The sequence below is a fragment of the Eumetopias jubatus genome, unplaced genomic scaffold (genome assembly GCF_037043125.1).
Source record: "Eumetopias jubatus isolate StellerSeaLion01/CBP00866 unplaced genomic scaffold, mEumJub1_p1.0 scaffold_13, whole genome shotgun sequence".
NCBI lineage: Eukaryota > Metazoa > Chordata > Mammalia > Carnivora > Otariidae > Eumetopias > Eumetopias jubatus.
Window position 1 is genome coordinate 25,299,845 of NW_028274819.1, and position 16,935 is coordinate 25,316,779.

Sequence of the window (16,935 nt, forward strand, 5' to 3'; positions counted from 1 at the left end):
GCCTGGTGCCCGAAGCCCACAGATGAGCCAAGCAAGAACCAGTGTCCAGCTGTGTGGTCCCAAGGCAGTGACCCACAAGGGAACCCTGGGCCCAGCACTCCTCAGGTGTCACTCCCGCCTGCCAGGGTGCTGGAGCCGAGCTCACTCTGCAGCGCCCAACTTTGGGGCAGAAGAGAACTACACTCTACAGGGCAGGGAGCGTGATCATCCGACACCCCAGACACCCTCACTCCCATCCGGTCCCTCCTTTCTTGTAGATCACCACAGACTCCAATCTCGTGCATATTTCGAGGGCACAGAACAGAAAAGAGGCTGAAGAAGGAGGCAGGTGGGGAGGATAAGAAAGAACCGCCAGCTCCTGGTGGTGCCCATTTGGAGGGGATGCCCAGGCCATACTAGCAGAGGAAAGGGCAGGTGGCAGCAAATTACTATCTACTCGCCACCAGCTCCGTGTGGGCTACTTGGCATGATGCTACGCCTTATTCAGCCAGAAAGAACATTTCACAGCGTACAAGACGTGAAAGATGGTTACCAGCCCAGGCCTTGGGGTCAGGCAGCCCTGAGTTCAAATCCAGATCTGCTCCTTGCTAGTTGGGAGATGCTGAAGCTACATCACCCCTGGGAGTCTCAGAGTCCTCGTATGTAAAGCAAAAGCAAAAAAGACAGCGCCCCAGGGTGGGGGTTAGTAGAGCCTGGTGAAGGGGTCCTCTGCTGTCCCTGGCAGAGCTACGTAGTGGGGGGGGGGGCTGGGCTGCTGGCCAGAGCCCCAAACCCACCAGCCTGCAGCACGCGGAGTGGGCAGGGTCTGAGCCAGATCAGGCCCTCGTCCCCGCGGCCCCAGGACTTTCCCCACCCCCACCCCGGCAAAGGGCCTGGCCACTCACGGCACTCCTTCTCATCACTCTTGTCAAAGCAGTCGGGCAGCCCATCACACTGCCAGGCGCCGGGGATGCACCGCCCGTTGCCACACATGAAGTTGCCCGGAATGTTGCACTCGTTGGTGAAGTTGTTCCCAGGGAGCAGCTGGCTCTCTGCAGGAGAGAGGGGATGGGGAGGTCAGACAGGCAGAGGTGGCAAGGAGCCACACACACACACACACCCCCCACCCCGAACGGGCTCTTGTTCGACGTGGGTCATGTACGTGAGACTTCCGGTGGGTGCCCTGACTTCCCTGGGCCTCAGTTTCCTCATCTGCACAATGGACTGATAGCCCACCCCACCCCAGGCACTCTAAGAGAACTAAATGGAAAAATATGGGGAATGCCTGTAGCAGGTGCTCAGCACATGGCAGGTGCTCACTGACTTTCTTCTTTCTCTGTCGAAAAACTCGGTAAAACCCAAACATTCTTCCAGGCCATCAGCAGTGGCTAAAAAGAAAGCTTCCAAGTCAGGAGTGAGCACTGGGCTCCCCCACTGCCTCCAACAGCAGGAACTGTGGGCTCCTTCCAGGCCTTGGACTCCGGGACCCTACAACCACTGAATATTTGAACCTGGGCCAGTCAGCAGGAACACTGGAAGACCATTTCCCTTCAGCCCACCAACCCACCAGAGGTCACATGGGGAGGAAAGGCCAAAGTGAAGCTTGAACTCAGGCCTTCTAACCCCCTCGGGGGACACCGAGGTCAATGGACTATTCGCCAAGAGTTCCTGGAGGTTTAGAACCAAGCCCCAAGATTTAGATCCCACTCCACTGAGCACAGTCACCAACTGCCAAGGCCCTGACCAGAAAGGGCCAAGTCTTAGGCTGGAAAGCAAACAGGGAAAGCCAAGGTCATGGGGGTGGGAGTGCTGAATTCATCCACCAACGGGCCCCAGGGCAGATTTTCAAGGGAGCCAGGATCTGACGAACCTCATGGGTCTGAGCCAGTGTGGTCAATGGCCGGGAGATAAGGAGCCATCTGGAAGTTAAGTTGTCTTAGGGGAAAAGGAGAGAAAAAGATCAGGGCCTCCACGGGTTCCTCCTGAATCTTCAATAAGCATTTACTGAACATTCATGACCAGATACCTGTGCAGGTCCTAACATTTGGAGTTGAACACTGGGGCTACCCCCCTTCAGGCCAGGAAGCCATGAGGGTATGCTAATGATCTTACTGCCAGGTGCAGAGAAAGAGGGATGCCCAGATCTGCCTGGGACCAGAGGAGCAGAGCAGGGCCCACGATCCTCTTTCACAAGCTTTACCAAAGAGAAGCATCTCATGCCAGATCCCTGACATGACCTCTGTTTCATGCCACTAGCCTTTGCGTAGCTTCTTATTTTTACCTGTGAGTCTCCAAATAAAACCCTACGTACCCTTTCGCATACAACATCTGTTACTCTATGAACTGCTCCCCGACTTCTCCAAGCAGAAATGAGCCCTCACTTTGTTGTGTAGTTTTAATGCTACCGAGGCGATACTAAAAATATTTTACAACGGAACAAGTAGGTAACAACAAATTGGAAAGGACACGGTCACAGGCAAGCAGAACCACGTCAGCCACGGATATTCCTCGTAGACCACCCACCCCGCTGCGCTGAATTAATATCTACGTGCATGTCTCTCTACTGCAAATAAGCTTCCGTAGTTCACTGAAGAATTCTAGAACAGAAGCTGTAAGTGAGGAGGGGCCTCACCCTGCCCCAACTACCCACGCTAGAACCCTGAACATCTCCCTGACCCCTCCTCACTCCGCCACACGGAGGGCCAACCCACCCCACCCCCACCAAGCCCCGCATGCCGATCACAGTGCCACAGGCTCGCCTCCAGCCCAAGTGACCTCCAGCCCCTACCAGCAGGCCGCCACAGTCCCCCAGCTTGGCCTCCCCACCCCACCCCCCCACGTCCTCCTCTGTGGCCAGCAGGACCTTTCTAAAGAGCAAATCGATCATGACACTTCCTCACTTTGAAAAGCCATTGAATGCGCCCCCCCTTTATCTTAAGATAAAGTAAAAAACCAGGGCGTTAAGGAAAGTTTCCAGGAAAGAGGTGGCATTTACAGTGGCGGTTGACAGATGGAGAGATGAAATACAGGGCCCTTCAGGCCCGAAGAAAAGAACGCAGGGAGGCTCAGCCCAGCGCACTGAAGGGGACGGAATAAAAACCGCACAGCTCTGATTGTTAGGGACTGCAAACATATCGTGCCACTATTTCCCCTACTCCAGCACCAGGGCAGGCGTGATGCGTCACGGCACTCTGTCCCCTGAGCCCACACTCAGCATGGGACTCCCTCTCAAGACTGGACTCCAAAACACCACCGCCAACCTTGAGAAAAATGTGAAGCCAATTCACCACCTTCGGGGAAGAGCAATCACAGGAGAAAGGGAATCGTAGGAGAGAAGCCTGGAGGGATGGCCAGGTGCTGGATCCCAGCCAGACACGGAATGCACAACCCAGAACGCCCACCCATTCCACCTGTTGACTCACAACTGCTCTGGGCTTCACCAGCAAGCTCCCCGGGAAGTCTTCAGGGCTCTAGAACGTAACTGTCATTCTGTTTGGTTTGGAAATCACTTACACTTGCCTTTGTAGAGCTGGCTCCTTGAAGGCAAGCCCCCTGGAAAAGTCACTGCAACTGTGAAATCTTGCTCTAATAAACAGATTTCCGGAGCCAGAAAATCGGTCAGATTAGTTTCCAAAGTGCTTGCTCCCCAGAGTCCATGGGCTGGCAGGACATGGACTTGACAAATGAGAGGGCGTAGAGCAGACACTAAATATCCGCCCGTGACACACAGGTGGTCCTGCCAGGCACGGGCTTGCGGAGGTTTAGGGGCAGGACCAGAGAACATTCTGTGCACTTCCGAGCAACTCCGCGACACATGCACGGGGCACAGGGCCTTGTGCTCCAGGAAAGTGACCATATCACCAAACTCAAAAGCATGAGGAAAAACCAAGGCAAAGAGAAGTTAAATCCTGTTGGCTCTGAATTTGAAGATCTTCCTTAAACCCATCCGATGTGCTTTATTAAAGTGGCACCATCCCATTCCAAACCGCCATGTCTTCTTGTCCCCTTTAAACAGGTGGTTCTCAACAGGGGACCATTCTGTCCCACTCCCCCCCCCCGCGCCACCCCCCCCCCGACTCCGGGGGACACAGGCAGTGTCTGGAGACATTTTTGGTTGGGAGTTGAGGCCAGGAAAGCTGCAATCGGCAATGCAGAAAGCCGCCCCTCACAACAAAGAATCATCCGGCCTGAAATGTCTATGGTGCCGAGGCCGAGAAATTCAGGAAGTCTGAGGAAACCATGTCTCTTCTCATGCCCCCCAGTTCCTTCTTCCTCACAGCACAGTGGGATTTTAAAGTGCTACCAACGGCCTCTCAGAGCCCTGATTAATAAACCTATGACTCGAGCCGTGGTTTCCACGGCCTGTCATGATCCGCCCTGTCCACCTCTGCAACCTCACCTCCTTGATGAGGAGTGTCCTCCCAGCACCGAGGACTCCACGCGCGGCTGCCTGCTGACCCCATTCCTCCGCCCACCCTTCACCTGGTGTTACAGGTTCAACCGTGCGCCCCACCCCCATTCAATATGCTGAAGTCCTATCCCTTAGTACCTCAGAATGTGGCTATATTTGGGGACAGGGTCTTTAAAGAGGTGATTAACGTAAAATGAGGTCATGCGAACAGGCCCTGATCCAACATGACTGGTGCCCTTATAAGAAGAGGTGAGACACAGACACACACGGAGGGACCACGGGAGGACAGAGGGAGAAGACAGCCATCTGCAAGCCAAGGAGAGAGGCCCCAGAAGAAACCAGCCCTACCCCAACCTTGAGCTCAGACCTGTGCAGAAACACATTGCTGTTGTTTGAGCCAGCCACTCTGTGGCACTTTACTATGGCAGCCGAAGCAAACTCATTCATCGGGCTGATCTTGCGGCTCGTCCTTCAGCCCTTGGCTTTCCATCACTTAACAGCCAAGACCTCGGGTGCCTGGGTGGCTCAGTTGGTTAAGCGACTGCCTTCGGCTCAGGTCATGATCCTGGAGTCCCGGGATCGAGTCCTACATCAGGCTCCCTGCTCAGCAGGGAGTCTGCTTCTCCTTCTGACCCTCCTCCCTCTCATGCACTCTATCTCATTCTCTCTCTCAAATAAATAAATAAAATCTTAAAAAAAAAAAATAGCCAAGACCTCTTCATTGACACCCAGTCTAATGCAGGTCCCCCCGGTTTTTCACTCTGACAGTGTCCTGTGTTGTCCTTTATCCCTTCTGTGCTTACTGCCGCGTCTATACTTCCCCACCCCCCCACCAGGCCGCACCCTCCAGAAGGCAGAGGCGTGCCGTTTCATTCAGCACATCCCTGGCCCCCGGTGCCCAGTAGGTCCCCAGCAGGTGTCTGTGGGTGCTCTAAGAAGATAACCAAGCGTTCACTTATGATTCATTCCCACCCTCCACACTCTTCCTTGCAAAGTTCCATCCACTCCCTGCCTCATCCCCAAGAAAGCGAGTGGGATCTGGACATACATAGTTAAAAATAAGGAACATGGGGGTGTCTGGATGTGTGCAGGTAAATTACTACCCCTTCTGCTTTAAAACAGGTAAGAAATCTTTCCAGCCCGACAGCAGGACTTTCTAGTGGCTGAAATATTTATCCCATCTCCGTGTCGTGGGACACATTTAGAATCCAAAAAAGACAAGCATTAGCACGCAGTTGGCTAGCTGGGGTTTCTCCTTCTCCCTTTTCTTCTTTCATTAAGCTGAAAAATGAAAGAGTTGCCCATTTTCACTGCAGCACATCACTTAAACTTAAAATAACTCCACCATCTGCACCAAGAACGAAAAAAAAATTCCAAGTCCTCCCCCAGCGGGCAAAGGCAAACATCCTGCTGCAGCAGCTTCTTCCAAAACTTCTGGCACCCACAAATTTATATTTGATGAGGGGGCCGAGACTGAAGCAACTGCAAAATCTCAAGACAGCTGCTGCATCCACCCAAACTCCCCTTCTGGAACGTGCACTGTTAGTGATGTCGACTTTTCCAGCTGAGAAATGGGAAATCTATTCTACCTGCCGGGGGCCTCCACAGGCTCTGCTCTCTCCCTCCACTAATCCCCCCTCCCGGGACGCTCCTGGCCACAATGCAGAGCAGAACTGACATCTGCAAGCTATTGATAGGCCCTGCCTTCCGATTTCTGTCCAGTTGCCTTCATTTTTATCCACCATCTCCTGGCAATCCGGTCTGCAGGCTCAAGGAACAACAACGCAAGACACAAACATACGTACAGACAGCTCCGCATGCTGTTTTTCAGCTCTCAAATAGAGCCTCCCTAAAACCTCCCCGGAGAATTAACACACCTCTTCCCACTGCCCGGTGCCAACAGGCATAACGCTAAGGGGCCACTGGAAACCAGTATCTGTTTACCCGCTGACTCCCTTCTTCGACATGCACAGACGTTCCATGTCCTGGCAAGATGCAAAGCACCAAGCGAGCTGGTCTGCCGTGATTTGTTTGTAAACATGCCTGGAAGATCCCCGAAGGTCCCCTGGACTCCACACTGCTCCATGTGGTGGCATCCGGAACCAGAGACATCTGTCCCAAGCACAGCCCAGAGCCATTCCGCTCTCATCAGACAAACAGCTTCCTGCTGAGCTCCCCTCTGGGCTGTCATCAAAAGGGAGCCCGGGGTGAGGGTGAGCCTCTGGCTTCCAGTACCTAACGCATAGCCAGGTCTCTCGCCCTAACTCTGCACACAGCTCTGCCCCGGGAGAACAGGCCAGTAGCCCCAAACTCTGCCTACCCATCTGTTCAAGGAAGATACAGCCCAGGGAAACTTGTGACAAGGTATAAAATGTCTCATTTACACAGAATCCACATTTACACGTAAATGCATCCTATTTACAGTGGCACTGAAGGAAGATCAGGTGTAATTTTGCTGCAGGAACAACTGATGGATGGAGCAAGTCACCTGAGCAGTGAGAGAGGCTAGCTGTCTGCCCAGCATCTGCACTTCACACGTTTCTTATTTGCTCTTTGCAGGAAATGCAAAACAGCAACCCCTGCAAGATGATAAATGTTTTGTTTCCTTCCCAAAATGAGTTAGTGAAGCAAGCCGGTGGCCAGTATTGATGGGGCAAGCAAAGAGAGAGTGAAGAGGTCTAGGAAAAGGACAGCTCTTCACCAGGAAATAGCTTTATAAATTATTTTTGTCCCATATTTATAGCCTCATTAAGGGCCTGAAGCTGTTACTTACATTTTTTAGTTATGCTTCATTGCATTTCATGAGGAAAATTATGTACGAACGGCATTAATGTCGTGGGGATTTGCAGAGCCTTCAGGATGCAGCCCCTGCAAGGACGGTCCACAGCTCGGCAGCGGCGGGGGGGGGGGGGGGTGTGCTAGATGGCAAGGATGGAGGGTGAGGCTCCTCGTGGTGCTGAGCCTCAGAGGTGGGCACGGAGCCCCACCACACCCTGCTCCCTGTCCCTCCTTGGCTCCCCTTAAGAGCCCTTAAGAAATTGGTTATTACCGGTTATTACTGACTTTTCCCTAGGGAAGATCTAACTAACATCTTCTCCTGCAGCTCTCAACACAGGGCAGGAGTCTGACATCAGTTCTTCTTATTCCTTTACAACAGCCCTATGAAACAGGCAGTCCGTTTTGCAGACAAGGAAACAGAGACCGAAGAAGTAACCTGCCCAAATTCACACAGCTAGCACCTAGCACAGAGGTCTGTCAACTTTTCAGGCCAGGCCACAAATATTTTAGGCTGTGTGAGACAGGAGGCCAAATTAAAGATATACAGGTACTTATATAAAAGGAGGGGAAAAAATACTCCACAAAATTTTTATTGGTGAAATTCAAAATGTTCTAATAATTGAGAACAATTTTCCATAATATAGAGCTACTAATGAGAAGAACAGAATTTGCAGGGGGGGGAGAGGGGCAGGTAACATTGCACTTGACTAAAGTTCAAAGTTAGTGTTCCCTATCATCAAAAGCTACTGCAAATGTTGAATTTTTTTCACTGTTTAAAAACGTTAAAACCATTCTTAGCTAACCTGCTCTCCCTGTGTGGTCAGCAGCTAGCGAGGTGCCAGGCACCCAGCAGAGGCTCTGTAAACACCTGCTGACTGAAACAGGCATGATGCATCCGGCCCCTTCCAATTCTGACCCTCTCATGTTCTGTGACTTTATCTAAACCCTACTTGAATATCCATTTATATTTCCAAAATACAATGGGTAAATGAGATCGGGTCTGCAGACACTTCTGAGCACATAGGAGGAAAGGGACAGAAGTGAAGAACCACCAGATGAACTCTTATGCACACCGGCGCCCTCGCCAAGGGTTGGCTGCAAGTCAGGGCCAGGGTGTCGGGCCCTGGTGAGAAAGCCTTCCGTCTTTTTAGCTGTGCAATCAGCAGCAGCAGGAAGTGCAAATCAGGCAGTGAAGCTACTCTGAAGGACGAGACAGGGGACAGCTTTATGACCAATTTTATCAGGCTTGATGATAAGCCAGGCTAAAGAGAGGGCCAATCAACCCTGCACTTAAGCACCTCTCAGAAAACAGCCACAGGGTCAAGAAGGATTCTGCTCTGACCCCAGGTTCAGCTCAGCCCTATCTGCCCGAGGATGGCTGTCATAATCCCTGCAGTCCCTGGGGACCATTCTGCAGCCTACCTTGCGCTCAGCACAGAGACACCTAGGCAAGGTAAATGTGGAAAATGAAAATACCAAACCAAACCAAGGAATCAGGACAGAAAAGCAAAATGAGCTTCATTTAGGCTGAAAGTCATATCTTTATGAACTCAGGGTAAGGAAGGATTTCTGAAATAAGACTCAAACACAGCATAGACCATATAAAGACTGATAAATATGACTACATTAAAGTCTAAAACTCCTGGTCAACAAAAGATACCACAAACAAACTTAAAAGGTAAGCCACTAACTGAAAGACTGCATCTGCTGCATTTATGACCCACAAAGATCACTACCTAGGATTTTCCAAGACTATATCAGGAAATACAAGCCACCCAATAGGAAACAGGACAGAGCGTATGAACAGGTACTTTCACTGATGAGAAAACTCAAACACCACTTAATATATACTCGAGCTCACTTGTAATCAAAAAGTACTTAATGGAACCAGAAAGTCCTTTTTCACACCCATCAGACTTGCAAAAATTTGAAGTCTGACATTTTCAAGTGGTGAGATGATGGGGAGCAACGGGAACTCACACACGTGGCGGAATAACTCCGTAGAGCAACCCGGAAACTTCTCGTGAGGCAGAAGACGCTCCTACCCTTTGACCCCACCAATCCTCTTCTGGCGCACAGCCCAGGCCTGAGGAGAAATGCACGAGAGACAGCAGCCAAGAGAACCTTCATTGTTGGTACCGCTAGGATATAAAACTGCAAGACAAACTGAATGTTCATCAAAAGGAGAATGGATGAAAAAAATCAGGACACATTCATACAATGGAATATGACCCAGGGCTTCAATGTAACAAACTGGGGTAGCATGAATCCACAAGCTGAGAAACCTAATGCTCAGTGAAAAAAAAGCAAGTTGCAGGGCCACCTGGGTGGCTCAGTCGGTTAAGCAACCGCCTTCCACTCGGGTCATGATCCCAGAGTCCCGGGATCAAGTCCTGCATTCGGCTCCCTGCTCAGTGGGGTGTCTGCTTCTCCCTCTGACCCTACCCCCTCTTGTGCTTGCTCTCTCTCTCTCTCTCAAATAAATAAATAAAATCTTAAAAAAAAAAGCCAGTTGCAGAGTATCACTAAAATCAAGCTGGAAAACTCTAAGACTTTAATGGATACATACAGATGCAAAAGTATTTCTTTTAGGGGCGCCTGGGTGGCACAACTGGTTGAGCGTCTGACTCTCAATTTTGGCTCAGATCATGATCTCATGGTCGTGAGACTGAGTCCTGTGTCAGGATCCACGCTCAGTGGGGAATCTGCTTGAGATTCTCCCTCTGCCCCTCCCCCACAAGTTCGAGGGCCTGCTCTCTTTCTCTCTCTCAAAAAAAAAAAAAAAGTGTTTTGTTTTGTTTTTTAATGTACAGGAAAGAAAAATAGCAAATTCAGGGGAGTGGTTACCCTCTGGCGAATGGGATCAGAGGGGACACAATGAACTTCAAATGTAAGATTTCTTTCCTTAAAACAATCTGAAGCAAGCATGACGGAGTATCAGAATTCAATGGAGCCGGGTGGAAGGCACAGACTTTGTGTTATTCTTGGTACTCTTCCCCGTCCTTCAAAAAAATGTTTCATTAATAAAATTTATTACAAAGAACAAAAAATATGCTAATATTTGAGGAAAATCTCTGAAAGACATATGGAACAATTTACCACTGATATCCTAGCTTCAAAAGTCCCGTCGACTATAAAAGGATGAGAGATAAAAGGGGGCAAGTGTTCACAGTGGGGAAAAAAGAGCCAATGCAAGGACATCCATCTGGGAAATTCGGTCTATTATGAGCTCTTTTCATTTGCTGAAGGCAGCAACAGCCGCAGAATAGTAGCAGCAAATTGTGGAGGAAAAAAAAATACACACGTCTCATAAGATAGATTTACCCACCCAACTCGTTAAGCCATGACATTCCGAAAATAAAAATAGCAAGGCCCAGCCAGAAGGTCAGATATTTTTTAAATACTAACTCCCTGAGACATCGGGGTGGGTGAGGCTGTCTTTCTCAGAATAGCCCGTGCCATCTGCCCCCTCACTCCTCCACGAGGGGCTGCAGGAGGCCAAGCAAAGAGGGGCCCGGCTCTGATCCGGCCCGCCCAGCCACAACTGCCAAATGCCGGCCTCTCTCCAGCTGTGTGACTTCAGACAAGTGAGCTACTCTCTCTGAGCTAAAGTTCCCCGCTTGCAAAACTGGGGCAACCCCACCTCCTGGGCAGGGTTGCTGAGGGACAGACAGAGAGAATATCTATACATATAATAGATAAAGGGATATAGTAAACATAATAGAGTAGTTGGCGGATACTTGGAGTTCAATAAACCAGACTGGTATTGGTTACTTCTTCCCTGCCTCCATGCATTCTCCCTGACTCTCCTCATAGAGCTGGTACTGACACTGGTACTCAGAGGCCAGGGCCCTTTTCTCTACCTGCCTCCCTGGAAAGGGCACAGCCTGGGCAAGCGGGGCCGGCTGCCTAAGAGCCCATGACACCTAGGCGCAAAAAAAGGAGACTTGGGGGGACAGACCCTGGGTTCTAAGAACATAGCTGAGGAGCTCACAACGTGACCTTGACTGTGTCTCTTCTAACACACACCAGTCTCAGTTTGCTAATTCCTAAGAAATAAGTAGCACTTCTTGGATCATCCCTAGGGATCTTTAAGAGCAGCCAAACTATAAACATGACTCCACCCTTCGGGACAACGTGGTTATGGCACAGGTCAAAAGAGAAAGGTACGTGGGCTTCACCATCAGGATCTGGAGAAGTTGCTCCGCATCCCCAGGCCTCAGTTTTCCCATGTGTAAAATCAGGCAGGAACAGATGACGTCCAAGTTCCTTTTTAATTCTCAACTTGCTATTCCTGCTTCTGTGGACACAGACCCAGTCCCCATGGCAGGCAAACACTGGCCATCTGCCTGTCCTAGATACATTCTTCAGCATTTAAAAATAATACCTGGGATTACATAGAGCTCCTCCCCTACAGAACCGAAAACATCCCTGCGAGGCAGGTACTCAAGGCAGTTCCTCCTTTTTCAGTACAGACGGACTTCAGACCCAGAGATCAACCAGTCTGTCAAAAGGCAGGTTCCCAGACCCTGGATGACACTGCTCTTGCCTCTGCTCGGACACCGCCGGTCCCATCCACCTTTGCAACTGGAGGAAGTAACCTCCAGGATGCCCGGCATCAGACCTGCCTCCCGTTCCCTAGGGACTCAAGGGCCTCTCGGGTTCACTCCAATTATCCACAATCTTCTATCATGCCTCAGCAAATGAGCGGTGGTTTGGTTTCTCACTTCCGATCAAGGGAGGAACTCTGCCAGGGAAATCACAAACGCCAGCCTGTTACCACCAAGCAAGGGCGGAATACATACTAACTGGTGGCGTCTTCTTAAATTTTCTTAAGTAGTTTAACCCATTAAACCGGTCCAGCCAGCTTCTACAATCTGCTCACACGGGCACACTCCCTCTGCTCAGGGCGCGAAGACAGGCCCTCCATCACGAGGAATTAGCTGACTTCTTGAGCAAATGATGTTTGTACATCTAGCAAGTGCCAGAGTTAAGCAGTATTTACTGCTGGCATCCCCGCCTCAGTATGCACGTCCAAATGAGCACGGCTTTCACAGCGAGCAATTTACCTTCTCGAGAGACTTGTCGGATTTGGTAAATCAAAGGGCTGACACCATGAAGAGGAACCTGTTTGGGCTTTCCAGATTGCGGAGGGTAGCTTATGACGATAGTCCAGAAGAGAAATCGAATTAAAGATGAAAGAGGGATTACAGAGCTTGCCTCGCTCAGGTCAGCCCAGGAGCCCACAAACTGAATTCTGATTCACCCCTCCGCCTCTCAGGGAATGGCTTTACCCTCTGGGCCTCAGTCTCCTCATCTATAAAATGGAGATGGACCAAATGCAACCTTGCCAAGCTCTCTGGGCAACCCAAGGGCTGTTCTGGCCATCTGGTATCAGAGTCACACAGGGGCAGAGCTGAAAACATCGGGGGTCTTGGTGTGTGCATTCCCCTCACACCAGAAAACCTAAAATAACTTAAAAGTCAGTGGAAACTTCTGGGATTTGCACACATTTTATAAGACAGCATGCAGACAGAGGACATAAGATGAGCCAAAGTTCACTTGTTAGCGTTATTATTATTCACTATTAAATAATTACCATTACATAAAGGCTAGAGGTAATGTAGGCACATAATAAGCCATTTGACACAAGACATACCCTTCTAGTGTAGTTACAGGATTAATAATTAGAGGAAGGGTGATCTCAAGTGTAAGGGGACCCACCTCGAACTGTACACAACAGAATCCCACCAGGCAAGAGGAGAGATCAGAAGGAAGCTGCTCGCTGATACATGATTTTCAATAAATTGAGTGTGCCCCACAGGGAGGCTCCGGCTGAGGCTTCTATAGCGCTCCGCGAACAGAGGCAGCTCAGCACCGAGAAACTGGGAAGACGTCCGAGGCCTGATGAACCCAAGACCACGACTAACCTTTCAAAAGGTGCAAACTCTCCAGTCTGCACCATCTTCAATCCCCGGACACCCCCCTTCACTTCCCTGAATCTGTCCTCACAAAGTCACCAGCGGCCTCCTAGTTGCTCAATCCACAGGCTACTGCTCAATCTTTACCTTATTCACCACTCCACTGCAGTGGACCGGCTGAATCACTCACTCCTCCTGAAAATCATTCCCTCGGCCTTCCCCACACACCTGGCTCTCTGACCATTTCCCCTCAGTCACCGGGAGACTCCTCTCCCTCCACGCATCCCTCAATGGTCTTCGGAGTTCTGCCTCCCATCTGCTTGAGAGATAGACACTTGTTCCCTGGATAAAGCTGTATCATTGGCCATTAGGTTCAGCCTCCAGCTCAGCACTCTCCCCTGTAACTCCGTCCCCCTCCCACAGCTGCACACTTCCAGCCCCTACTGCTCAAGATCCTTCCAGCCCTAGCACAAGCTCAGCATGTCCAAAACGGAACTCCTGATTTTTCTTCTCAACCTGCTCTCTCTGCCATCACTGGCATTTCTGTTGGGAGAAGCACCAGCCTCCCTTCCCCCTCACTACCCCCCCACATCAATCAACCAGTGCTAACTATTTCCCACCCCATCCCTCCTCACCATCTCTACCACTCCCAACCTCCCAGTTCGAATCCTACTCTCTTGCCTGTTTTGCATTCATGGCTTCCTCGCTGGCTTTCCTGGCTCCGGTCTCGACTCCTAAAAGGAATCTTTCACCAACAGTAGAGCAAACCTGACCATGTCACTCACTGTTTCCAATCTTCTCTTGGCTCCCATCCCATTTAGGGTAAGGCCCCAAGTCCTAGGGCCAACACAGGAGGCCTGTGCCCTGGCCAGTCTATCCTCCAGTTCAGCCCTAGCCCGCCCGGGTGACCTCACAAGCTCCCATCAGACCTCCCAACATAACCTCCGCACACCTCTCTCTTCGCTTAGCACAGTGCTCCGTTGTCTGTATGCCCGTCCTTCCCACCGTGAGCAACTTCCACACCAGTGGAGGGCCTGTGTCCTAATGTAGCCCAGAACCAAAGACGGAATGTTTGCTGGGATGGATAGACGGAGGAAGGGAGGGAAGAAGAGAATGAGGAAATTTTAAATAGTGTGGGTGGACTGGAAACGCAGATGGTGCTTTTTTGTGCTAAAATATTATGAAAATCATTTTCACCAAACATTTTATGGATTATTCCTGCAAGTCAGGATTATTCCTCAACCCTGTGGACAGTCCATATTTGTATGCAGCTTAAGATTTATGGAACAAAAACATATTTCTTCATGCTCAGATAATAATTTGATCTAAAGTCATTTATTTAAAAAATGAGAGTGGGGGGAGGAACCAAAAATATTTTTTATTCCTATTATTATTCTCTTTCCTGAGAGGTCCATGGACCCTGGGATTTTCTACAAAGCAATCTTCACACCTGGCTTGGCTTTACCTTCAGCCAATCATTCTTCATGGATGAATATAAAATATTCAAAGGTAGCCCAACACTTTCGACCAGAACCTGATCATAGCCTGAGCGGGTAAGAGCCTGCCTCCAGAACTCCTGGGCAAGAGAACTTTGTGTATGATATGGACTGTCAGCAAGATCTGGCCCAGCTGCCCATGAAACAGATCCAACCTTCTGGAATGACACATTCTCTCAGAGCCAGCTCACAAGAAATCACGAGTGGACACATTCATGGGGTGGGGGAACAGAACCAGGTTCAGGTGCATCTAGCAGCTGAAAACACCTGTAAGAGTCAGCCCCCTGTTTCTGCTCCATACTGGGCTGGAGGTGGCCTCAGTCAAGCCTTCAGGCCTCCATCCACACAGAAGCTGATTTCCCTTCTCCCCAGGGTAAATCCCAAACCATCAGCACCCTGCACTTGGCCTTTGGTTTGTTTCTTTCCATACCCAGGGAGTAACGACAGCTGTACCAAAGACTGTAGCATTTTGGGCTGGGACTCTGCTCCAGAACAGGCAAAGCAGCAAGCCTTCTGCTAGTGGAGGCAGTGAGGGGCGCCTGCTGGAATGAAGGGGCCTACAGGGGTGTGGTCCAGGCTCTGCCTCCGTTGTCAATGGCCATGGGAGCCCGGACACCCGGGAGCCTGGCAACTCCTGTTCCTGGCAGCCCTGACATCCTCGGCACCGAAAGTCCAGTTTGTTTACCAGTATGGAAGGTGGCGACTGTCCCCAGGCTCTGGGCGTGAAGAGAAGAATCCTGGCTCCAACGTGAACCTGCCAAGAGTTGAAGTAATAGCCCTGATCTAGGAAACCCCAGCAGAATAAAGAAACATAATGAAGCAGAACTGCCAACACGGCTTGAGAGACTCTCCCTGTCCCTTCTTTTGTCGATCATGCGCCTTTATGCTGAAGACATGAGAGACCAGGATTTTTCAAGAGAAATGAGGCAAGGGATCCAGCTTCTCACTGAACATTGGCGATAATCAGCTCCGAAAGGCGCCAACCCCTGCCTGGCACCGCTCACTTTCCTCTGCACACCACGCTTCACCCCGTGCTGTACAAATGATAATGCATTTACAGATGGCAGGAACTTTCCAGCCAGGAGGAAAAATTTCACCTAATTAAATAAAAACAAACAGAAAACCAATGCCTTTCACTAGTGCCAAGAAGAAGATAGACTACTGATCTTTTGCGGATTTGAGAGGCAGGAATGCCAGTCAAAATTATGTTCTTCCTCAATCTTTTAGAGCAATCCTCTGCATCCCTAGCTGCAAAGGACGCCTTAAAAATCAGGAAGAAAAGTGCAAAGAAGAACGGATAAAGAAAATGACCAAGCAGGTCAGAGAACATAAAGACAGCTAATACACAGAAGGAGAGTGCACAGCCTCACTGGTAGTTAACAAATTCAAGTGGATATGCCATTTTTAAAAACAATCTGAGAGGCCAAAGCTAAAAAGATGGGTAACTCTGAGAGCTTGTGTGGATGTGAGGAAGCCAGGACTCTCATCCTACTGGTGAAAGTATAAATTGGTGCACCCTCTGGAGGCCACTTGGCAGTACCCGGCACTATTTATAGCGCTTACCTTTGGATTCCATTTCTAGGAATCCATGCTTAGGAATATGTAAATGCATAGAGAAACACATAGGGTTTTTTTCCCCCTATATACCTACTTGTCACACTCAAAACAGTAAGAAGTTAAATACGGACCAAGAGAGATAGGTAAACCTGATATGCTGTATCCGTGCTAGACCACAGTCTGTAGGAAGAACATCCACAAGAGGGTCAGAGGGGGGAAGCAAGCTGAAAAACAATACATATAACACAAGCTGTTTCTGTTGATCTCTAGAGATGTACATGATAATATACAGGCACCTGTCTTTACCTTCGTATCCGCAAAGTCCTAGAACATAAATTCTCAGGGAAGAACCTGAATAGTCTCTTAAAAATAGGAGTATGTTGTTATTGGCATTTTTCCTTTGAAACGAATTCCTTAAACTATCTCCATGGTAAATATGGCTGAAGAAGTTTAGAAGAGTAACCAAGACGATCCGGTTGCAAAGCGCGGTAGCAAATCACTCAGATGCGTGCACGCGCACAAACACGCATGGCTGTTAGCATCTTTTTTTTTTTTTAAAGATTTTATTTATTTGACAGAGACATAGCGAGAGAGGGAACACAAGCAGGGGGAGTGGGAGAGGGAGAAGGAGGCTTCCTGTGGAGCCGGGAGCCCGATGTGCCGCTGGATCCCAGGACCCTGGGATCATGACCTGAGCTGAAGGCAGATGCTTAACGACTGAGCCACCCAGGCGCCCCCCGCTGTTAGCATCTTTAACCTTAAGCAGCAAAAGCCAAAAGGAAAAGGTCCTCCT

At 49.9% G+C, this 16,935-nt stretch overlaps 1 protein-coding gene across 1 annotated transcript in view; it reads right to left on the bottom strand.

The window, feature by feature from the left end:
* LDLRAD3 (low density lipoprotein receptor class A domain containing 3) overlaps positions 1 to 16,935 on the bottom strand; it is a 217,892-nt gene that overhangs the window by 148,045 nt on the left and 52,912 nt on the right. Inside the window, exon 2 of the mRNA XM_088017586.1 lies at positions 885 to 1,031. Coding sequence (XP_087873712.1) covers positions 885 to 1,031 — 147 coding nt within the window. The remainder of the gene's footprint in view (positions 1 to 884; positions 1,032 to 16,935) is intronic.